Source organism: Argentina anserina, chromosome 6 (assembly GCF_933775445.1).
Source record: "Argentina anserina chromosome 6, drPotAnse1.1, whole genome shotgun sequence".
Taxonomy (NCBI): Eukaryota; Viridiplantae; Streptophyta; class Magnoliopsida; order Rosales; family Rosaceae; genus Argentina; species Argentina anserina.
The window spans coordinates 30,576,970-30,602,606 of NC_065877.1; the positions used below are offsets into that span (position 1 = coordinate 30,576,970).

General features: G+C 36.3%; 3 protein-coding genes across 3 annotated transcripts; all 3 read left to right on the forward strand.

Moving 5' to 3' along the window:
• The first annotated feature begins 413 nt into the window (after positions 1 to 413).
• On the forward strand, positions 414 to 2,467 carry LOC126798881 (probable glycosyltransferase At3g07620). Its single transcript, XM_050525960.1, has 4 exons — positions 414 to 891; positions 997 to 1,190; positions 1,287 to 1,635; positions 1,727 to 2,467. The coding sequence occupies exons 1-4, from the start codon at positions 700 to 702 to the stop codon at positions 2,387 to 2,389; spliced, it is 1,398 nt and encodes a 465-aa protein (XP_050381917.1). The 5' UTR covers positions 414 to 699; the 3' UTR covers positions 2,390 to 2,467.
• Positions 2,468 to 9,115: 6,648 nt separating this feature from the next.
• On the forward strand, positions 9,116 to 10,090 carry LOC126799629 (uncharacterized). The gene is made up of 3 exons (XM_050526866.1): positions 9,116 to 9,266; positions 9,396 to 9,474; positions 9,614 to 10,090. Exons 1-3 carry the CDS (start codon positions 9,261 to 9,263, stop codon positions 9,907 to 9,909), a joined length of 381 nt encoding a protein of 126 aa, XP_050382823.1. The 5' UTR covers positions 9,116 to 9,260; the 3' UTR covers positions 9,910 to 10,090.
• A 9,756-nt stretch (positions 10,091 to 19,846) lies between these two features.
• Positions 19,847 to 25,537, forward strand: LOC126798849 (subtilisin-like protease SBT5.3). Its single transcript, XM_050525917.1, has 11 exons — positions 19,847 to 19,933; positions 20,065 to 20,174; positions 20,268 to 20,365; positions 20,468 to 20,632; positions 21,422 to 21,530; positions 22,801 to 23,335; positions 23,622 to 23,719; positions 23,816 to 24,061; positions 24,172 to 24,286; positions 24,399 to 24,612; positions 24,697 to 25,537. The coding sequence occupies exons 1-11, from the start codon at positions 19,847 to 19,849 to the stop codon at positions 25,233 to 25,235; spliced, it is 2,316 nt and encodes a 771-aa protein (XP_050381874.1). The 3' UTR covers positions 25,236 to 25,537.
• Positions 25,538 to 25,637: the final 100 nt, after the last annotated feature.

Sequence of the window (25,637 nt, forward strand, 5' to 3'; positions counted from 1 at the left end):
TATGTGTTGAGGCACTCTTTCCATTTTGGGATTATTTCCTATGTTTTCGTCTGACATGGGAGACTTATCTACTTATTTGTTCATTTCACAAATATATAGGTAGTAAATTGATGGCCCCGTCTATCAATCACCAACGTATATCCGATCTATCCAGTTGCCTACGAGAGATTTCATTTTCAAAATTTGATGCAGCTAGGCATGTAGTTTATTAGTTCATCGAACTCTTTTCTTGAGATGTTCCTTTTTCTTTCTTTCTTTCTTTTTTTTGAATCAGGATAAGGAAGTTCATCAAGCTCCTTACATTGCTAATTCACACAACAGTTTTCTTCAAGTTATCTGAAGATTTAATTTTGAGATGGATGATGACCATGCTTGGACGGTGATCTGTTCTGTCTAGTTTTCATGAAAATATATATTATGTGCTTTGTTGACGTCAATGTCAGTGGCCTTGAGAATCTCCATCCGAACTTTGTCTCGTTTAGTGACTAATAGCGAATACCAAAAGCTTATTGAATAGTCGCAGTTGTACTAGATATTATTAGATTATGTTTTAGCACAGGAATAGATCTCATCACTAATTTCCATAAATTCCATAATATCTCCTGCCAGGCTGCCACATACCCCACATTCATAGGAGATACTATCTCATGAGAAGCACTCCTTTTCTTTCTGCAGAAATAAGCTCTGTAAGAGAAAGAGATGATGAACCAGGTTTATAGAAAATCATATCAGTGTGTTTTTGTACTAGTTGCAATGGCTTTTTTTGCTGTAGTCTCGGTGATTGTTATGCCAAAGAGCCATAAAGGAGTGTCTGCTTGGTTTTTTGTAACTAGTACCATAAGTATGAGTTCTGATTCTCCGTTCAGATTCAACAATATTTCGGGACACGAGGTATGAATTCAATCGTTACACTTAATGATTTACTAATTTTCGAATATGGTCTCTCATTAATTTTTGTTTTCTGATTACCGTTTATGTTTAATCTTGGAAGTACAGAGTTCCACTGGAAAATCAGTTTTGAAACAACAAAATGAGAAGGGAAATGAGAACCTGGAAATGCTTGAGGCTGGTCTTGCTACTGCTAGGGAGTTAATCAGGGAAGCTACAAAGCTAAACCAAACAAGTATTCTTAAAGATGTCGATTATGTTCCAAATGGCGATATTTACAGAAATTCTTTTGCCTTTCACCAGTATGTGATACTTACTCTGATTAGTATAAGGATCAGGAATGCTTATGCCTTTTACTGTGTACACTCGTGATTTTAAGTTGTTCTACTTCTGTATAGGAGCTACCTCTTAATGGAAAGCCTGTTTAAGATTTTTGTATATGAAGAAGGAGAGCCTCCTATATTCCACAATGGTCCTTGCAAGAACATATACTCTATGGAAGGACTCTTTCTCAGCTTCATGGAAACTGATACCAAATTCCGGACTTCTGATCCAGAAAAAGCTCATGTCTATTTCCTTCCTTTTAGTGTGGTGATGATCATTGAGTACCTCTTTCATCCAATAATTCGAGACAAGGCTGTTTTGCAGCGCACTGTGGTTGATTATGTTCAAGTCATATCCAACAAGTACCCATTTTGGAATAGAAGCCTTGGGGCTGATCATGTAATGCTTTCTTGCCATGATTGGGTAAGCAGATATTTCTTAAGAACTAGACCTTATTATCTGACATGCTGTGTTGCTAGTTTGTTACACTACTAACATTGAAGGCTTTGTATAGGGGCCAAGGGCGACATGGTACGTTCGACAGCTATACTTTGTTGCCATTCGTGTACTATGCAATGCAAACACCTCCGAGCACTTCAATCCTAAGAAAGATGCATCATTTCCAGAAATCAATCTTGCAACTGGTGAAATTACAGGACTAATTGGAGGCTTGCCCCCATCCAAGCGTTCTGTTCTAGCCTTCTTTGCAGGGCGAATGCATGGTCGAATCAGACCATTGCTTTTCCAACACTGGAAAGGAAAAGATACAGAATTACTGGTCTACGAAACAGTCCCAAAAAATGTGTCCTACCATGACATGTTGAAGCAAAGCAAGTACTGCATTTGCCCTAGTGGTCATGAAGTCGCTAGTCCAAGGATCGTAGAGGCAATTTACGCAGAGTGCGTTCCGGTTTTGATTTCACAGCATTATGTTCTGCCTTTCAGTGATGTTCTAAATTGGGAGTCCTTTTCTATTCAAGTATCTGTTAGTGAAATTCCACGACTTAAGGAAATCTTAATGGGGATTCCTGAAGAGAAGTATAGAAGAATGCAAGAAAGAGTGAAACAAGTGCAAAGACACTTTGTGGTGAACGATCCCCCCAAGAGATATGATGTTTTTCATATGATAGTCCATTCAATTTGGCTTAGGAGACTCAATGTACGCATTCATAATTAAAGACAAGGTTAATTTATCTGCTACACGGCCTGTTGGAAAAATAGTAAATTTCACTATTTATTCTAAACCAATTTAATTAAAGGAATTTGAGTTAACGCATTTACATTTGTAATGATAAATATGAACTTGTATTCTCTGGTATTAACTATTAAGAGCTACAAAACGTATATTGATCTGGTTAAATTGGTTATGGTGTGAATACGAAATTGTCACTGTAAACGTGAAAACTATTTGAATTCTGGAATGTGTGACGACTTAACCACTTGATTTTGTAACGTCAGATTCAATACGATTAAATTATGTAACGACATATTTAATGAGATTGAATTTTGTAACTGTTGAATTCATTGTGTAATAGTCATAACAGATGAAATAAAATTCATTGAGGTAACAGTCATAACGTTTGAGAATTCATTACGTAATATCTGTAACGGTCGTAACGTATGAAAATTCATTTCATAACCGTTGTGACTTATGATAAGAAAGTCATTTGTGAATTCATGAGAATTCATTTAGTGATCCAAGTTCCCTCTATAAAAAGCGATTCATTCTTCCATTCTTTTTAATGAATTTAAAAATGGATTCAGAACTTGATTCAGAAACACATTCAGATTGAGAAACTTCTCTCTCTCTCTCTCTCTCTCTCTCTCTCTCTCTCTCTCTCTCTCTCTCTCTCTCTCTCTCGATAAAGTTTCATTCTTAGCTCTCTTATTCTAGTGACAGAAATGGTTCTTTCCAGTTCGCTGGTATTCTTGTAGTAGTGCAGCTTCAAGGATTTGTAAGTCGTTGTATCATGGGAGACTAGCGTCATTAAGTCCTTGCACCGGTAGAGGCGGCATAATTGTCTTAAGGACAATGTGGTATCACACACGACTCGACTTTTCCTTCTATTCGTTCGGCATTGGTTGAGTTATCGTTTCCAGTTTTTTTAATCCTAAATTTTTGTTCCCGTATAGTTATTTTCTTATTTATCTTTATTTTAAAATTTAATTTATTATTTATATATTGCAATATCGCCCCATTTTTATTTACAATCTTAAGACAATTATAAAGATTGTATTTACAATCTTAAGACAATTATTGACATTGCTTATATAATGCGAGGAACCCCGAGGAGGATATCGATTGGCCTAAAGGATTGACGTTTCTATTGAAATTTGTTGATGTACAAAATATTTACGAGATGGAATCGGTTGCCTACACGGAATATGCTTCTTACACAAATATTGATGCCTAACAATATTAAATTGTTGACGATGCATATATTGCATGCGGAAAATAAGTGGTTATAGTAATTAACACTTATGAGTTGTTTTTCAAAATTAATAACCGGAAGTGGTTACGTGAAAAATTGTTGAAATAAACAAAGAATCGACTTGAGTGTCGACCATGCATCAACATGCCATTATACCTATCTCAATCTCAAACGGAAAAAAAATCTAAGAAGTTCAATGAGCTTTATTTGAGGAATGATATCACTAAAATTGTGATGGAAGGTGTTGAGACACCATGTGATATAAAAATCACCTCAATCCCCTTGGTATCCAAGAAGGGTATGATAATGAATGTTGACGATATCATCATTATTGATGATAATGAGGATGTAAATAAACGTTCAACTCTTGGAGATCAAAAGTTAGAAACACCAAGAGACTCTGACATGGAGTATTGTAAGTTGTGAGTGACATGCACTTGATGTGAACATGCCTAATGGTCAGGGCATAAAATAAGTCAATGATTATGACTGCGGAATAATGGATTTAGTTTTGTAGTATGACCAAGCAAATTTTATGAATTGATCTCGAGAAAGGAACCAAAATTTCATTAAATAAATGTATGTTCTTAAGGTCTATGTTAGCATAAACTTAGTATTGATAAGTTTATTTTGTCTAAAAATGACATAGAGCCATGAGTGGCGGATTATTTATAATGACAAATGTCAAGGAAATAAAGCTAGCGTTTTCCACATATATGGCTGAGTCTTCCGAATTTATATTATATGATGTCTTGCGAAGACTAAATGATATGCACAAGTGTGAGACTTAGTTGACACAAAACCAACGAGACCATTTTGATATATGTGATTTGAGATCAATACAAATGAGATGTGATAATAATTTATCATTATTATCAATTATGCTTTAATGAGCAATTTGACAATGATCAAATCCATTAAATGTGTAAAAATTGAAATGTTTATGTTTGGATGATAAGATGATAAAAAATTGACTTGCTTATCTTTGGATGATAAGATGATCAAATCCATTAAATATGGATATTGCTACTTTGAGCAAGCTAAACATATACATAAGTAAATCTTGGAGTTAAGCATTGACATGCAATTGCAAAAGAACTCAAGTACTTATAGTATATTTGTGATCATGTAGATGGATATTTGAGACGAAAGAAAGTCTAGTACGTAGTTGTATGTGTCTACACTTGAAATCCTCTAAATAAGTCATTAAATCATATCTACAATGTTGTATGAGTGAGGTGCACCAAACAAATGTGGAAAAGAGACATAATAACTACATATGAGGATATACCAAGATAGATAAAACTCGTACATGCAATTTGCATTTTTTGTGAAAGTCAATTTGTAATTGGCATGACACGGGAGTAATATCTACAATGATAAGTCTAGACATACTCGCCAAAGACATGATACAAATGACAAGTTGACAACTACTCTCTATTAGAGTTTATCTCTTCAGACTATATGAGGTTTAAAGATAATATTACGGATCCATTAACCAAATGGTTATAATAGAGAGATAGTTGATGAATCATCGAAGGGAATGAGACTAAAACCTATTGGAAATTAAAATCTTTACAGTGGACACCCAACCTAGCTGACTGGAGATCCCAAGAACTAAGTTCAAAAGGGAAAACCAAATTGTAAAGATTAGTTCGGATCATTGTAGGAAGTTCCTCAAGTCCATTCCTATGATGAAAAACAGTGATACCTGTGATGAATGAGGTTAAGCCTAAAGCTTTTAATGATTCTTATGCGCCGAAAATCTGAGTAGAGTAATGCAGGTTACTCTTAATTAAGAGATCACTTATGTAAGAGAGAAGTTGAGTCGCTTCTAAGGGAATTGTTTAGGGCACAATTCTTATCAAACTCTTACAGAACTAGGCGCGTGTTCCATGGCCAAAACGGGCACAATAATGAGATTTGGAATGTATCAAGAGGATTTCTGTGTGAGATATGTCATCATTTACACAAATGACGAAAAGTTCAAAAACATCGCGTCTACTATTTAGTTAGTAAAGTAAGCACATTTTCACAACGGAATGTTCAAAGGGTCAAACATATATATCCTATGCATGTTTCAACCATAGAAATCTATCACCAAGTCATATCGAGTCTTTGGTCGTCAATTTCATTCACGTGAGAAATTGTTGGAAAAATAGTGAATTTCACTATTTATTCTAAACCAATTTAATTAAAGGAATTTGAGTCGACGCACTTAAATTTGTAATGATAAATATGAACTTATATTCTCTGGTATTAAGAGCTATAAAACGTAAATTTATCTGGTTAAATTGGTTATGGTGTGAATAAGAAATTGTCACTGTAAACGTGAAAACTATTTGAATTCCGAAATGTGTGACGTCTTAACCACTTTGATTTTGTAACGTCAGATTCAATACGATTAAATTTTGTAATTGTCGAATTCATTGTGTAACAGTCGTAACGGATGAAATGAAATTCTTTAAGGTAACGGTCTTAACGTTTGAGAATTCATTACGTAACGTCTGTAACGTATGAAAATTCATTTCATAACCGATGTACCTTATGATAAGAAATTCATTTCTGAATTCATGAGAATTCATTTAGTGATTCAAGTTCCCTCTATAAATAGCGATTCATTCTTCCATTATTTTTAACGAATTTAAAAACGGATTCAAAACTTGATTTAGAAACAAATTCAGATTGAAAAACGTCTCTCTCTCTCTCTCTCTCTCTCTCTCTCTCGTTTCATTCTTAACTCTCTTGTTCTGGTGATAGAAATGGTTCATTCCAATTCGCTGGTATTCTTGCAGTAATGCAACTTCAGGGATCTATAAGTCGTTGTATCATGGGAGACTAACGTCATTGAGTCCTTCCACCGGTAAAGGCAACGTAATTATCTTAAGGACAGTGTGGTATCACACACAACTCAACTTTTCCTTCTATTCGTTCGATATTGGTTGAGTTATCGTTTCCAGTTTTCTTAATCCTAAATTTTTATTCCCGCATAGTTATTTTCTTATTTATGTTTACTTCAGAATTTAATTTATTATTTATATATTGTAATATCGCCTCATTTTATTTACAATGGCCCACACCATTTTCTTCTCTATAGAAATATGGTTCAACTTTATAGATTGGATTGCAATGTGCTACTTCCGAAGTTTGAAAGAGACATAATCAGGCAGGCAGCTTCTAAGAAAAGGGAAATTGTTTAAATTCAGACTATCTTTGTCCTAATGTCTCCTTTTTATCTCAGGAAAAGGATTCATTGAAAATTCAGATGAGCTCTCTTTCCAAGTGGTTTCCGTTCTACCTAGGTCAACCACATATATGAATCTAGGAGTTTAGCATTGTTAACATAAGAGTTGGTTTGGCAAGTGATACAACATTTTTTATTAATTTATTCTTTGTAAATAGCAAGTGATACAACTTGATAACTAAGAAATTGGCATGGGGTGTTTAATTTATTTCCTCTAAATCATAAACTAATTTGATCAACTGGGTTAGAGAGGAATAGATGTAATTACATCATCTGAAGATGACTGAATTACATCACCTTCCTGTTGATCAATCATTCAATCATAATCCACAAATGTTGAACAAAGCAGCCCCATAAAAGAAGAATCGCTCCGAAATCCACCAATTAGGACTTCAATTATATCTCTAATAAACGTATGCGTACAAGTCATGATTTTATAAACTAATTATATGATATAAATACAACATAAAGTCGCTAATAAACTTTTGAGGAAGGGTTCTGGAGGTTAGCTTTCCAAGTCCACACGCGCATCGGCCGTAAAAAAAACGACCAAGACTTGAGAGTCGACAACGGGTTCATCACGGCCCGACGCCGCTGGAATGTTTAGGAACCGGCCATGACCTCTTCTTCTTTCAACTTCAAAAATTAATCAATCAAAGAATCTGGAAGATATAGCCAACTCTATTTCATATTTGGACACATTCTAAATTACTCACTAGTCCATCAATCGTGGACCTTCAGCATCAGTCATTATCACTTAACTTCCCCATCTACTTAAGTTGGGAAAATTAAATTACCACTCATTCATATAAATTAGAAGCAGAATTAGCATAAATTACTGCCCAAGCAGTCATGACAGTGAGAAATTATTTCGTGATCATGAACTACAACCTGATACTACGTACATTATCATATGTTGATTCGGGCCGAGAATATGACTCGTATTTGGTGGCTTGGGAGCAGGGTGAAAAAATTTAAAACAATAAATACTCCGCCATACATTCCGTTTAAACCTTCACGTATGAGTTTTTTTGGTTCTATACTAAACTTTCTTTAGTGATTATAAATTAGAAGTGATGAAAAATATGGGTTTCATAGAGCAGTTTTGGGTCGAAAAAGTTGTATCATGTTATTTTTGTAGGATTGTTCTACTTTGTTGCAATGGCTTAGTTCTTTTCACTTGGTTTTTTTTTTTTACTTAGGCTACTACGTATGAGATGGCTTTCATTCAATTTTATCACCAATGAGAACCGATATTATTTAAACTTGTGGTTGCACACTTGCAGGTACCCGGTTGGTCCTACACAAAACTAAGTCCCAAGTCTAAACTACTAAACCAGTGAATGGTTTTCTAAGTTCAATTGAAAACCATTAATTTCCCTTATTTATTACATATAGCAAAATGAGAGCGACTTATAATGTAATAGAGATCCTAAATACATCTTCATCCACATGAGACTGATCTTTTTTCTTTTCTGTTTTTTATGACACATGAGACTGGTTCAGAGTGATGACAAATTAGAGGTTTATGTTTAGGACTATTGACCTGTAGTTTTCTATATTTTGAACGTTGAAATATCAAAGTCAGTAAGTGATCACATATATAAGCAAAGAGTAGACTAATAATACTTACCAAACCAGCATTTTTTTTCTTGCACAAGAGTTTTGCAACTGGCCAACTGATACTAATACTTTCCCAGTTCACGAGCATGATGGCATGAAGTTCACTATTATGAGAATATGAGCAGTAAAACTGGTAGGTACATATCTGTTAGCTTTAGGGATTGGATTAAGTGGAAATGTTGATTTCAGTTGTGAAGTAAATCATCTTATACAAAGAGAACAGTGAGTAATATTTATGGTGCACATTGTTTTCAATTCACTTTTTTTTTTTTAGAAGGAAAGGAAAAGATAGAAGAAATATTTGATGATTTTTGTGCACATTATTTTCAATTCACAATAATGTGAAGGATGATAGTATCTACCTCCGGCCAGGATCTATGTCTTCTTCATTACTTTTCTCATATCATCGAGTAGTGACTTGTGTAATACCAAGATTGAAGAATTATTTGAAAGCATGAATTATTTGCACCAGTAAAACGTCTCTCTTAATATCTCCAATAATTGGTGTGAGTGTGTAACTATTGGGGGAAATAACAGTGGGATCTTTTACGGCGCGGAGGAGACTTGACATTTCCTCACTATTGACCTAGCTGCGCCTATAAATACCAGAGAGTTTGTCACAAGGTTCACTACCATCACACCATATTCAACTATACAGAACGTACACACCTCTGCCTATTAATCTCCCAAACCCAGAAGCGCCATCTCTTCATCTTCATCTTCCATCTAAATTCTTCTTCTTCATCATCATGAAGGTATGTGTGAGTTTCTTGCAAATGATGAATGATGCATATGCATTATGAGAACCACAACACAATTCTGGTATTTGTATTTCTGGGTTTTCTGCCAATTCTGAAAGCTCTCTTCTCTGTTTTGATTTGCAGCAAAAGGTGGTGATCAAGCTCTCTGTGCACGACGAGAAGTCTCGATCCAAGGCATTGAAGACAGCAGTTGGAGTTGATGGTAATATAATTACCCCACACTCCTCTGTTTCTGCTCTGTTCTGTCTTAAACCTCCTTGATTATTTTCTAAATCATCCCCCATAATTAATAGTGCTCTAGTTCTTGAAAACTAAGTATGTTTCGGTTCTGGAAATAACAGGCGTTAATTCAGCAAGTCTTCCACCAGACAAGGACCAAATTGAAGTTACAGGAAACGATGTCGATGTTGTTTTGCTCACAACTCTTCTCAGAAAAAGTGTCAAGCATGCTGAGGTCGTCAGTGTGAACGTTGTCAAAGAGGAGGAGAAGAAAGAGGAGAAGAAGCAGGAGCAGGTCATATTCGCATGGCCTCAGATCGGATGGCCTCAGGCTCAGAGTTACCCAGTTGCTCCATACCAGTGCCAGCCATATATGTACGAAAGCAATGAGCCAAGCTCCAATTGCTCCATTATGTGAATAATAGATGAAGGTTGGACCAAAGAGATCATACCCTTCATTCCAACCGTGATTCAGAATATTATTATGGCATTATGTATATTATTTTCTTCAATGATATATCGATTCTGGCCTAGTTATGGGATTTGTATAACGTACCATCGAGCAATTTCAATGCAGATTATGAGTTCCCATATTATAATTCCTGTGTTTTCTCTTGGCTTTGTTGTGTTTACTATTTGGGGTCCTTTGGATGCGATGGTTTGAATAATGGAGGGGAAGACTTCATACTTCAAAGTATACACAAATATAAGGCATTGTGGGTAGCGACCTACTTGCACTACAGGTACAAAATACCATTATCAGTACGTTGAATCACAAATCAGATCGAGTTGGAGACAGAATGAGGACTTTCCACAGTTTATAAGCAATTACCTTGTGCTTACGCTTTGACTAAATCTATATAAGAGAAATATCGAAAGGGTGATGGAATCACTAGTGGTGCTTATTTTTATCAGGAAAAAAACACTTGGATTATTGTGTACCTGCTCATTCTAAAAGTAATGGATTGTGAAGGAAGCTAGGTGATAACAATGAAGGTGTAGGACGATCAGACCCGATCAGGCGGCGGCGACATGCTTGGCTCCCACAATGCCAACTAAGAAAAGCCAACATTTACATTGACGAGTTGCTTAGATGGCATCCAGGGAGCCAGGCACATCATGCGTCAACTGATCTGGTTGTAGAGGTCCAACGATCCTTCTTGTGTATCTTGGCCTGCACAACATGATTACTAATTAAACTGTATACATTTTTTTTATGGCAAATCACTTAATTTTATATTAAATTAAGGCTTAAATAGTCGTTACATATTAAGTTTGAGTTTTAACTCAAGACCTCTTATTTGTTGCACGACAATAATGGAGGATTATGATTAAATTGTATATACTTAATGGTCATATGAATCAAACTAATGAGATTCGTAAATCATAAGTGAACACCTCTTTCTTCAATGTTATGTTTTCTTAAAGAACTTCAATACTAATTAAGTGAGTAGTTGATGAATGTTACGTACGTATATGACATCAGTCTATTGGGCACTTCTGCGTTTAACATATTTAGATACTTGCATAGGATGATGTATTTCCCTTCTGGATTTATTAATGAAACTGTTTAGTCTTTGTGACTCCTAAAAAAAAATTGTGGTGTGACATTTTAATTTCTCATGAACTCTTGACAATGGAGCAAAAAGATATATGCATGTATATAACTATAAACTATATATACACCTTAAAAGAAATCGAAGAACTTAAAAATGGCACAGCTAAACCCGTTCACGATAGCATATAAACCAGTGTGTGGTATATAGTTTCCGAATTCCTAATAAGCACGAAACAACAGTAAGCCTAGATATGTATTACTGCACAATATAGTTCACACCGCGCGCAAGAGTTAGATCTTACCCTAAAACTTCGTCTGTCGAAGAGGAAATTTGCAATTGCGAAGAATCTCAGTCTCTATCTTCCCTTTCCTTTCAAACTTAGTTAAGTGCAAGAGAAGCACAGTGAGAAGTGGTATTTATAAGGAAGGGGGCATGGAAGTGATAGAAGTGAGCAAAGACAGCAGAAGAGCCAATAGCAGATACGAGAGATTAGATAGGACTCATAACTCCATCGGAACCAGACGGCCAAAACAGTTTTTCTTCAACCATATTTCGCAACTCCTTCTGCAGAGAACAAAAGGGTTTCAATTCTCCATCTGAGTCGATTATTATAGTGTGTTGATCTGATTCCTGTGTATCAGTAGCTAGCTGCATATAGTGACAAAGCGGTGCCTAAGCTTTGCGGCAGGAATGAAGAAACTTTGGCTCTTAGCCTCGTTGGGAATGGTGACCTTGTTCGAAAGGGTATTAGACGGCGGCTACGCCACCGTATGAGACAAAGTACAGCCTTGCTAAGGTTGTCTAACGTATTCTCCTACTGCCGCTTATGCTATAAGACAGAGTAGCAAAGGCCAAAGGGTTCTTTGATTCACCACATTGAGGAATATGTTTATGGTCGATCCAAGTCTTTGGTTTTATACAGGCTTAGCCTTTTTGCTTCTAAACGACATCAATTTTTTTGCTGATGGTTGGATTACTGGTGAAGCCAATATTAGAAGAGAGTTTGAGTCCCAGTTTTCCAAGTTACTTTCCTCCGATGGTCCTAGATTTTGGGGATCTGCTTTACATGGGGTCTCAAGTATTGTTAGTGAGTCTATCGACCATGATCGACTAGCTCCGGGTCTCACTTGAGGAAGTTAAAGGTGCTGCTCACCAATTGGGTGCTCTTAAAACACCGGGGGCTAGATGGCTTTCCTGGATTATTATACCAAAGATATTGGTCCATTGTTCAAGACATCGTTACTACTACAACCAGGGATTTCATGGCTGGAAGTGTCAGTTTGAAACAAATGAATAGGATACATGTTGTCCTTATTCCGAAAGTCCCTGCCCCGGAAAACATCGGTCAATTTTGACCCATCAGTTTATGCAATAATTCATACAAAATTCTGGCGAAAGCTCTTGCTAATTGCCTCTGGATCTGCCTCCCTTCCTTAATCTCCATGAATCAGAATGTCTTTGTACCTGAAAGACAAATCCATGATAGTGTCTTACTAGCACATGAAGCATTCCATTATTTAAAGATGAAAAGGGTTGGAGACAATAATGAGCTTGGTTTAAAGATGAAAAGGGTTTAAAGATGAAAAGGGTCTTCATCTCCCTTATATTCAGTGACGAATCCAGGATTTGGACATGGGGTGGGCTTTAAGTTTGACCGAAGGTAAAAAAAAATTGTTTACCGCTACAACTATGTAAACTATAAATGTTAATGAATTTTTAAAAATAAAAATGGACATGAGTGCAAAGAGAAGACTATTAAGAAAATCAAAGACATTAGAAAGTGCAACAATTTTTTCCATTCAAATTGATTAGATTGAACGGGTATTTAGATATACACCCAAAATGGTTGACCTGTTTCAGAATAAACCCATTACTTCAAATTACACCCAAACCTATTTATTAGGTTGAATTTTAATTTTTTTAATATATATATTTAACTTAGTAAACAGTGCCCTGTTTTGCAATAATTTACGAACCCTACCACAGACCCGAAACAAAAAACAATCGATATCACGCGTGATTGAAGCTGCGTTTCAAACTCCTTCATAACCCTAGAATCATGATTCTGCATGATTCTAGCTCTGTGTTTCTTATCTCCTTCATTAGTCAAATCATATAATCAATACATCGGTTTCAATTTCAGCATCCTCAACTTTAATTTTCGATATCCGACCGTTGTTTTTTTTTTTTTGTATAAATGGATGGCTCAATCAGAGGGTGGTGGTGGGTGGCGTTGAGGCATCGACTTGTTTTATTTCTGCTTATTCCGGTATGTAATACTGTCTACCTGTTTGATTTGTTTATTCCGGTATGTAACTCTCTACATGTGGGTTTGAGGGGAGGTGTGTGTCCGATGTGGTAGGAAGGAGGTACGTATTGGAGAGGGAATGTTGGGTGTGGAGGTTTTAATTTCAGGTTGGATGTTCCTGTGTGTCAGGTAGGAATTGTTTATTTGATGTTTTTCCGTTCCGATGGGATTTGTATTTGTGGTAGGAGGGAGTTGACTATTACTAGAGAGTGTTGGGTCTTAAGGGTGTAATTTCTGGTTTGGTAGGATATTCTACCTATCTGATAGTATTTGTCTGTTGGATAGGAATGAGGTGCCTATTTGATAGAGGGGATTGGTTGTTGAGGTTGTAATTTCTGGTTTTGTAGGTGTGTTTTACCTTAAGTGGTATTACTTACCTGTGGGACAGGAAGGAGGTGCCTATTCGATAGAGGGGGTTGGGTGTTAAGGTTGTAATTTTTTGTTATGTAGGTGTGCTCTACCTACGTGATAATACTTACATGTTAGATAGGAAAGAGGTGCCTATTCAATAGAGGGGGTAAGGTGTTAAGGTTGTAATTTTCTGGTTATGTAGGTGTGTTCTACCTACGTGTTAATACTTCATGTGTGATAGGAATAACTGATTGTGTGTAATGTAACCTGTGGTCAAAATTTTGTTTTATATCATGTATTGGCTTATGAATCCACCAAATGGACAGTAAAGTTGTCGAATTTGATATGTGTATGTGACTTTGAGATTTTAAAACAAATTGCTTACTGATTGTAATTGTTGTTAAATTGGACATAAGAGTTTGTTTGGTCTGCAAGTGCTTACACTTGAGTCAATATATCCCTTAGGATTTAGTCCATTATTGTAATGATTTTCGTTGTTAGTATTTAATGTTCAAGAGGGTTTACCTGATTTTATTTCTACATTTTCACAGATATTACAAGTCTCTGATCGCAAGAGAGTTCTCCCACCTAGAGTTTAAGTGTGACCTTCTCAAGTTTGGGCGACTTATGACTCATGAGTTAAGGGCGGACATTACTGTTAATAAGCTTCAACTGATGGGAACCACACCATTTAGTAGTTTGTTTGGAGCTTTTTTTTAGGGGAAAATAATAGTCTGCTTGTAGGAAATCTGACATGGACATTGTTACAATTCTGAAATGTTTTGACAAGAAAGAACATACTTTCCAGTTTGGGGATATTAAGGCTATGATATCAGCTAATGACATTGTAGAACTGTTTGGTTTAAATGTTGAAGGCCGTGAGATAAACCTTAACCAGAAGAAGAGAAAGGGGGATGGAGGGTTCATAAATAGACCATTTCCTTTTTCATTGATTTAGGGAGATATTTTTCATTGTCAATGACAACTATATTTAGGGAGACAATTTCCTTTTTTAATTGAAAGGGCAAAAATGTAAACTGGGATAAATATATTGAATATATCAAATAATAGAAAAAACTCTATAAGGAATGTTGTTCTATGTTTTGGGTGTAGATTAAAAAAAGAAAAGGGTGTGGATGTATTTGAAAAGTGGGCTTGAAAATGGGTGTATCTCTAATTTTCCCTAGATTGAACCTCAATAATTCATACTTGGCAATTTCAAAATCAATAGATAGAAGAAAGATAATTAAAAAAGTTTTTACTTGAGAAATGTTGATTATTTAAGAAGAAGAAAACCATTTTACAATATATATTTATATATATATATTAATCAGAAACTATAAGACATAATGAAACCAAAACAAATAACTAAAAGAAGAAAGTGTAGAAGAGATAACTAAATAACAAAGGTCAGAAGTGTATAATGGGTAGAATCGGGAGGAATTTGGCTGAGAACAAATGTAAATACCATAAAAATAATGATATATACCTAATTTTTTTAAACCCCAAAAAACTTGATTGGGCTTGAGCCCGACCAGTCAATGCCTTGGATCCGCCCTGCCCATATTTATTTATGATTGTCAGTGAGGTTCTCTCTACGTTTAACCAAAGCAGTGGAAGAAAAACAGGTTTTGGGAATCAAGATTGGACTGAGGAGTCCCATTCTATCTCATCTCTTCTTTGCCGATGATGCTCTTTACCTTATGAAAGCTACAAACCCTAAAGCAGTTTGTGATTCTATCAATTCAGCTATGAGCAAGTTCTGGTGGGGTGATGAGAAGATTCATTGGAAAAAATGGGCTGATCTAGGGAAAAGTAAGAGCAATGAAAGTTTGGGATTTCGTGATCTTCATGAATTCAATCTTGCTCTATTGGCTAAGCAATGTTGGAGACTTCTCCAATTCCCTGACTCTATATGGGCTATACCATGAAAGCTCGATATTTCCCTAAATGTTCTTTCTTCCAGGCTAAAAAAGGCCATCGTGCCTCTTGGAGTTGGTCTAGTTCGCTTGCAGCTAGAGACTCTATACTTGTTGGTAGCAAGTGGCAGGTGTTAGATGGTCATTACCGAAAAAAAAAAGACATCATTTTGGATAGAAGTATGATTAGTGTATTTTTAATTTTTTATACACTTACAAACTACTTAAATATGTGAAGTAACAGAAACAAACTCCAACTTCTTTTTTGGAACAACAAAATTAAGAGTGCGAAAATAAAAACTCCTAGACACTAGAACTAGAAATTCTCAAATCAATGTTGAATCTTTGCAGTCAGCCCAAATGGTGTAACCAAGGATGCCATGTTAGCATGTCTAACTTATTCAAAGAACCATAGATATACCTTAAACGGCGAAATGAACCCCATCAAAGTCCACCTCCGACACCACCACCTCATCTTGGGCCTTAATGACCACAGGCCCAGTCTCCACAACTCCTAACTCCACAAGCCCAGGGGTATCCATCTGCATCATACGCTTGGGCCCAAAATGCCTTTTATGCGCCCTCTGCGGTCCTAATCTAGTTGACTTTCCTGACACATGCCCCACGCCCTAAGTTTTGGGCGTGTTCTTACTACCCGGAGGCCGACCCGACCCAACCTCTTCCTCTTCCTCTTCGGTGGGCTCACAGTCAACAGACAATCTTGGTTAATTTCAAGTTGATTAATACGTAATTAATCCACTTTTATTTATTTTGTAGGAAATAAGCGGATTTGTGGATATTATAAAAAAATTGTCAAATTGGAGCGAAATGGGAGCTAAATGAGAATTTCCAAGAAAATGACGAATTGGTAGTTATTTTAATTAAGCAACTAAGGTTGAATAGTTAATTAACTAATTCAGCTTTATGCTCAATTGAGTAGCTAACCTGCACGTGATGTACATCCTTCATCACCAAACTTTCTCCTTTAGCCCATCATCCAATACCAAGATGCCACGTGGTCATGACGATCTCTTCCACTACAGCCTCTCACAATTCCTACTTTTTTTTTTTTGGACAAGATCACAATTCCTACTACCACATGATTCATAGAGGTGACAAACTGGCGGTCCATTTTAAACGGATTAAAATTATGTCTATGTTGTGCTTAGACCGATTCATTTATTTTTCGTGTTGGACTTATACCGACTCATTTGCTTAAATATTAAGCCCGTGTCCAAGCCCATATTGGACCCGTGCTGGGCTAAGAAATGGCTCGACCCGGCCTATTAACATTATAAGACACAATTAACATTACAAAATTGTGTAATTAGAATCTTTGTTTTATATAAATATTTATAAAAGTAAATAAATAAAATACTATAACACATTTGATAATCTTATTTTTAAAACGTATGTCAAAACTATGACTTTTTATCACTACTTTGATGATATTTATGACATAATGTAATTAAAATAATGAAATAATCAAGAGGTTTATATTTAAAAAGTATAATATTCAATTCTCATTATTATAATTATTTAAATATTTATATAAATAATATAAAATTATGTGTTTAACGGGCTGGCTCATGAATTTATAGTGTTCGAGCCGTGCCGGGTCTAAAAACGGGCTCGGGCCAGGCCCATGTGCTAGAATATCTAGGCCCAGCCCGGCCCATTACAATAACGGGCTTGGGCTTTTCGATCCACTTGCCACCTCTAATTCATATAAAATCAAACCCTTCATTTCATTACATTTTAATTCCAAACTATATATGTATATATATATATATATATATATATACTAATTGAGTCTTGGTGCATGAATTTGGGGAATCGACCACTCTCTTTGTTGTATGTTAAGATTTGTGATGTGTGATGTAGTTGGTGGTTCTTGTGTACACTAGCTTCATGTAATTAGTGTGATGAGTCAAGTATTTATTTGATCTAGAATAGTGAATAATTAAGTTTTCTATTTCTTGTACTCTTTGCCTTTAATCCTATTGTTGTGGCTCTAAGGCGGCTTGATAGTTAGGGTTAGAGAGTTCATTCTTACCTTAATCGGAATAGTGGATACCATAGGAGAAATTTACCTAGTGGTCTTGACCGACATTGGGTATGAAACTAAGTAGCCATGACATTTTAAGCGGGTAAACTATTGCATGCTTAAATCCCTAATTTATAGAACTCTTCGCCTTTAGTTTATGTTTTAGTAGCCCTGATAATGTATTAGTCCATAAATTAGAGAGTCCACATTTGCCTTAGTCAGAAATGTGAATACCCTTAAGGAAATTCAACTTAGTGGCCTTGATCAGCATTAAGTACGTGATTTGGTACTCATAAATATATATATATATATATATATATGTATGCTTGCTTGAAATGTGTTGTTACATTGAAATCGCTAGATGGATCTCTAATACCCAAATCTCCCTCTCTTTTAGTTTCATTCATTTTTATTCATTTGTCTTTATTATATTAGTTTAGGATCTCCAATTAATCATATAAATTCTCAACACTTATCGATTCATTGTAAATATATATCACTAGTCTAAAGTTGTGATTAGGCTTTGGTGCAACCTAGTCCGAGCATTTATAAGGTTTTGTGCCTTAGAGTAGTATTTTCTTTATTTTATTTTCTTGTTATTTTATTTGTACTAGTGACTTTAGGTACCGATTAGTCTAAGATTGTGGATTAGTCACTAATCCCCGAGATATGATAAACTTTGGGCTAAATACTTCTCTTACCTAACAATGATACGTTCGTTTGCGTGTATTGTGTCCGAGTCAATGTATGAAGATTATACGTACTTGTTTCTTTAGGAGAAGGATAAAACACCACACAATGTCATTGTTTGCTTCAAAGCTAGGTAGCGGAGAATCGGGGATATATGTTTAAACGACGTGCATGCTAATTAAGCCGACTAGTTATGCTTTCCGGGCTCAAGTTCAAAATTATAATTGGTCTTTTCCCAGACAGATCAAGACCTATATATGCCTCTGGTCCAATCTGCAATATTCGAACAGCCCACAAATACGTTGGGCAGGGAAGCAATCAGGCAATCAGCCAAACTTTGTCATTCCCTATTTTCTCTTTCTTCTTCTCAACAGAAAAAATCAAAAAATTAGAAAACAAAAATGCCTCTTTTGTCTAACCAATAGAGGCACATGTGGTGCTCATCAATCATCATACCATCCCAACCCAGCCAATAGAGGAGAAGGTTGTAGCCGGGTCTCGTAGTGGAGACTTGTAATCAAACGGGCAATGGGCGCATTCAAGTGAGTAACGGGTGACTGGGTGAGGGAGACCCTTGCTCGATAAAGAGTGGTTGTCTTGGTTTGTTCACTTTGATGAAGTTACATGTTTAAGGGCGTGTTTCACCCTAATGGTGTAGCAATCCACAAAAGGTTGTAATCATCCCTCAATTATTCCACACAATCCCAATTCCCAATCCGGCCCTAGAAAATTTCCAGGATTCAATTTGAGAGAGCTCTTTCAATTCCCAGGACCAGGGACGAGGTTAATTAAGGACTATATATTAGTGATACATCATACTCAACCCTATCAGATGCTTGTCAAACATAGCAATGCCCTTGATCAGAATGAAACCATATTGTACCTTAAGGAAGGTCCCCCTCCATTTTCCTTTATGGCACTAAATTAACAAGGGACCAAGCAATCACAACCATGTTATGGACTGCAAGAGTGCAAGTTGCATAGTGAGGAGCAATCAAAATATATATATATATATATATATAGTTCAAACTAAGGTGTGCAATATCTTTAGTGCGCAACAAAAAATTATGTGATATAGAAATCTCACTAATATATATAGTTCTTGTTTGGTCCCTTATTTTTAGTTCTGTAAATAAATGTGGCAGTTTTGTCTTGTTCATTTTCACAATATTGTTATCCGTGGCCAGTTGATGTTGAGCTGCATCCATAAGGCCTCAGATTCCCCATTTCAATCACTCCCCCCCCCCCCCCCCCCCCCAACTTTGAATACACACTCTACCGGCCACCTTCTGCAACTTAACCTATTCAATTATTATCATCCTAACACATTTGGAAAAAAAAAATTATTAATCAATTTAGTGTAAGTTGGCAATATTTTTCTCTTCAAAAAGATGAATATTTGGAGGTTTTTTAAATCCTATAAAATCCGAACTTCCTGTTTCAACCAAGGAGCAAGAAACAAGAGTCAAGCAAAGCAAGCAATGAGGCTACCAAAACCTGCCCTTTGCCTCCTCTCTTTTCTTCTCTCTTCTCTAGTACTCCACAGACCCACCTTTGCTATAAAAAAGGTAAGCATTCAATCTTCATATTGCTTCCATTTAAAAATTAATGATAAGTAGCTTTCATGATATATAATTGGGAGTTATTAATCTGTTCCAAACTTCAAATCATACTTTTGTTTCTTCTGTATTGGCTGCAGTCATATGTGGTCTACTTTGGAGCTCACTCACACCCCCCTGGCTTTTCTGAACTTGAACTAACCCAAGTGAGAGAGAGTCATTATGAGTTTCTTGGATCATTCTTGGGCAGGTACATATAAAAGGCTATCCCATATTCATTGTTCATATAAACCAGTTCCAAGTTATCACCATGCATATGTTTAATTAAATCTTCAAACTGCAGCCATGAAGTTGCAAAAGACTCCATTATTTACTCATACACAAGGCACATCAATGGCTTTGCTGCCACATTAGAAGAAGAAGATGCAGATCAGATAGCTAGTAAATATACTGCACTTTCTCTTATTACTGAAATTGTATACTTGTTCTTCTGTATTCTGGAGCTCCTCATTTTATTTTACTGAACATTGAAATTTACTGCAGAGCATCCAAAGGTAGTCTCAGTTTTCTTGAACAAAGGAAAAAAGTTACACACAACAAGATCATGGGATTTCCTGGGACTTGAACATAATGGTGTTACTCCCCCAAATTCAGCTTGGGAGAAGGCAAGATATGGTGAAGATACAATTATAGCAAACCTTGATACTGGTAATATATATTTTTTTTTATTAATTTGCTGATGAATAGATTTTATATATAATTTATCTTCATTCTCAAGTCAAGTACATGCATTTTAATATTTTGAATGTCCAATGAACTCGATGCCAAATGCACAATATTATCTTCTGGATCGTTGACTTGTTATATGCAGACACTGTAAATCAAGAGTACATTTCAGTTTTCAACAATATAAGGCTTGAAATTTATATGGATTTCTATTTTATCTAGAATGGTGCTGAAGTTGACCAATTTTAGTGGTGCTTACTCATGCACGTTCATGTATGAATATTCACAAACACTAAGATCTTCTAGCTAGAGCATCATCTCTGTCAACTCATAGTGCTCTGGAATATTGAAAAATTCAAGCTGCATAATGCTTTTGTTAGAACTGTTGTTGTTAAAAGCAGATACATATATAGAAGTTCAGTTAATATCTAGTACTGAATGCATTGCCAAGCAATGCCTCATCATTTAGGGTACACAATAATGTTGTATTATCATAAGGTTTGATCTAGGGTGCAATTACATGATATAATAGTATTTTCGAGTTTGAAGTCACTATTTAAAATTGCTTTCACAGCTGTGGCAACTGAAAATAATTCTTGTCATTACCTGGCCTTCCTCATACTTTTATATGATTGCCCTTCCAATTATTTTTGGATTTGCTGATTAAAATAAAGGGATTTGACTATAATTTGCAAGACGATGGCTTGTTCTTTGTTCTTGAGCATCATATTTAGTCTTACTGTGTGTTTTCTATGGGATTGTGGTAAATAGGGGTATGGCCAGAATCTAAGAGCTTTAATGATGAAGAATATGGACCGATTCCATCCAAGTGGAAAGGAATCTGCCAAAATGAAGCTGATACTGAATTTCACTGCAACAGGTAACCCCACTGTTTTATTAGACTTTCTACACAGATTGATTACCTTCTGTATAATAGGTCATCTCCGACAAGAATCACATTTTGAATCTTAGAAAGTACTGATTTTATGTTCCTGATCAGCTAACAATTAAGCAACTAGGAAAGGGTTGCTGGTAATTAGCTTCATAGCATTATAAACAGTTGATATAGACTTTTAGGGTAAAAGATTAACATGGTATCAGACACTTGTTCGCAGAAATAACTATTTTGAACCCTCCATGTCTAATTACTGTAATATATGTTTGTTACTATGTGTCTACTCTCTACGCAGTGTTTGAGCTATAACTGAAGAATGTTAACTTGATATACATGCATGGCTGGCCAACAATAACATGTTGGTAGAATGTGTTGAAGATTTGAAAAGAGCGCGCATTAGTTCTTAGTGATCAGGTCCAGTTTTATCCAATCTTGGGATGGTCCAACAAAGGTGGTTTACTTTAGGTAGTGGCGAAAATGGTATCCAGTATCCACGGTACAACTCATTGGAAACTTTACACTTTAGTCTGATAGGCCAAGAAGCCAATACTTATTTAGGAACCTAGACCATCATAATTCATAAGACAAGTCTAACTTATAATTATGAAGAAATTTGAAAGAAATTACACCTGCACTTGCAGTGATACTCTGCTTCAATCCCCTGCATCTGATCCTTTTTTTCTGATATTATTGCTTCTGCGACTTGATTTACATTTGGTCCAGTAATTAGGGTGTTGATATATATGAGTAATTATCCTCCATCAAGTTTGCCTATCAAGGAGAATAGATTAATCAAATTGTTGAAGTCATACAATTGGTCCCATAGCTAGCATGAAACTAGGTGCCCCATGCTTCCACCCATGCCAATATGTTCATATATTTTATGGAAAAAAAAAACCAACTTCTATTCACTAATCTTCAGTAATCTTCACTGGTTGTGCCCCAAAAGCTTGACACCAAGAAATTTTTAACTGTTACCAATTTTTAATCGACATATAATAAGCTTACAAGGAAGTTTCTCTTGACTCTTCTCCCACATGCAATCTGCTGCTATCTTTTAGGAAAGACAGTTAAATAATTCAGCAAGCGCTAGCAAACTAGCTTATCATATTATATAACAATGAGAACATGGCTGTTTTACAGTATAGCAAGGTCCATCATTTGACTCTTCCTGTCAAGTTTGTGTAGGACTAGTTCTATTTACTAGTGGCATTTCAATAGAGAAACTTTTTACTGAAGCTACTAATTATTTTAGGAAGCTAATTGGAGCTAGATACTTCAACAAAGGCTTTGCTGCAGTGGTTGGACCACTCAACTCCTCCTTCCAGTCACCGCGCGACGAGGAAGGCCACGGCTCTCACACCTTGTCAACAGCCGGTGGCAACTTTGTGACCGGGGCAAGTGTGTTTGGCTTTGGAAATGGAACAGCAAAAGGTGGATCACCAAAAGCTAGGGTTGCAGCTTATAAGGTGTGTTGGCCTCCAGTCAATGGAAGTGAGTGCTTTGAGGCAGACATATTGGCTGCATTCGACATGGCGATCCACGATGGCGTTGATGTGTTGTCTATATCACTTGGTGGAGATCCTGCTCCTTTTTTCAACGATAGTGTTGCAATTGGATCTTTTCATGCTGCTAAGCATGGCATTGTGGTGGTCTGCTCAGCTGGAAATTCTGGTCCGGGTGATGGTACTGTATCTAATGTAGCAGTGTGGCAGATCACAGTAGGTGCTAGCACCATAGATAGGGAGTTTCCTAGTTATGTCACTCTTGGCAACTGGAAGCACTTCAAGGTTAGTTACAGTCTTTCTTATCATACATGTGAGTGAAGCAACGTCTTATACATTATGTTAGCGTAGAATCCTCAATGCTTGGAGTTAATTTGTATAGCAGGTGTAAGTATATATATGAATATACCAATTGTATTACATCAAAGTATTGAGGATTATGTGCTAAACTGCTAACACATTATTAATTAGTCCATAGAAAGTATGATTAATTCTTTTTGACACTGTATATCGTTCAAAATTGTATGACCCCTGGTAAGTAGTAACAAGTCTCTATGATTCTATACTGCAGGGACAAAGCTTATCGGCTAATGCCTTGCCTGGCAAGAGGTTCTACTCACTTATAAGTGCTGCAGATGCTAAAGCAGCTAATACATCAGTTCATGAAGCGTGAGGATACAAATGATATTGAGTTCTCTTGATCAATTTTATTCTACTGCAAGATTAATTATCGGATTCATGCGTGATCGATATATTGTCCTGCAGTTTGTTGTGCAAATCTGGAACGCTTGATCCAAAAAAGGTTAAGGGAAAGATCTTGGCCTGCCTTCGAGGGGACAATGCAAGAGTGGACAAGGGTGAACAAGCCTTACTTGCTGGTGCTGTGGGGATGATTCTTGCTAACGATGAGGTTAATGGGAATGAAATTATCTCTGATCCACATCTCCTCCCTGCTTCACATATCAATTTTACTGATGGCGCCCTTGTCTTTGCTTACATCAACGCAACTGAGTAAGATTATGACATGCTAATACCAATATCATTATGTTCATCAAATTAATATTACACCTACCTTGATCAAAGAACTAAACTAGAAACATATCATGCATCACAATTTGCAGGTTTCCTAGAGCTTATATAACACGTCCTACAACGCAATTAGGAACAAAACCAGCTCCATTCATGGCAGCATTTTCATCGAAGGGACCTAACACCATTACACCAGATATCCTTAAGGTTCTAGTTACTTGCAACTATGCTCATCATGGAGGGACTTGTCTATAAATAATTAAATATTGATTCTATCATTTGTATTTCTCAAAGTTACTCACAATTGTTGTGCATTCAGCCTGATATCACTGCACCGGGAGTGAGTGTTATAGCAGCCTACACTGAAGCACAAGGGCCAACTAATCAAGAGTTTGACAGAAGGCGAGTTCCATTCAACTCGGTTTCTGGCACATCTATGTCATGTCCACACATTTCCGGCGTTGTTGGCCTTCTTAAAACCCTCTATCCTGACTGGAGTCCAGCAGCTATTAAATCTGCAATCATGACCACAGGTAAGAACAATCTCCCGTCATTTCAATTTTCCTGAAGCTTGTTATTCATTATTCATATTTTGTTTCATTTATCGTATTCTACAGCAAAAACACAAGATAATAGCAGAGAACCAGTGCTCAATGCTTCAAACTCTGAGGCAACACCATTTAGTTATGGAGCAGGGCATGTTAACCCAAACAGTGCTACAGATCCTGGGTTGGTTTACGATTTAGACACTTATGATTACTTGAATTTGTTGTGTGCAATGGGGTACAATGAAACACAAATCGAAACATTCTCACAGGAGCCCTACAAATGCCCTAGCCCTTCTATTAGTCTCACAAACCTGAACTACCCTTCTATCACTGTCCCTAAACTCTCTGGCTCCCTCGTTGTGAAGAGAACGCTGAAAAATGTCGGAGAACCGGGAACCTATAAGGCACGCATCATAAATCCAGATGGCATATCGGTTTCTGTTGAGCCGATGAGCTTGAAGTTCAAGAAGGTTGGTGAAGAGAAGAGCTTCAATGTAGTCCTACAGGCTAAAGGTTCCGAAGCAGCTAAAAATTACGTATTTGGAAAGTTGATATGGTCAGATGGTAAGCACAATGTAAGGAGTCCCATTGTGGTAAAGGCGGCCTAAAGAAGAAGTAAGCAAATCTGCTTCATCTATTTTGACAGTACCTCATCACCTAGTTTCACTGGTTTTTTCATTATAGCCTAGTAGATAATCTTAGTTGCTAGGTTGATGATTTTTTTTTGGTCAATCTAGGTTGATGATGATCTGCAATAATTGACTGGAAGTGAACATTGTTCGAGCTTAGTTTATTATTAACGAAAAGCTAGCCTACAAGTACTTTTACGCATCATTCGATTCAGGCCGGTTGTGTTGAGCATTCATGAACTAGTTATTGTACTAGTACGTTGCTTTCAGCCAAATACTTGGAATGGATATAACGAGTGACATTGAGATCGAATGTGGATCTATATATAACTCTAAATAAATTGTGCAAACTGCAAAGAAGGATTAATTAGACCAAAAATA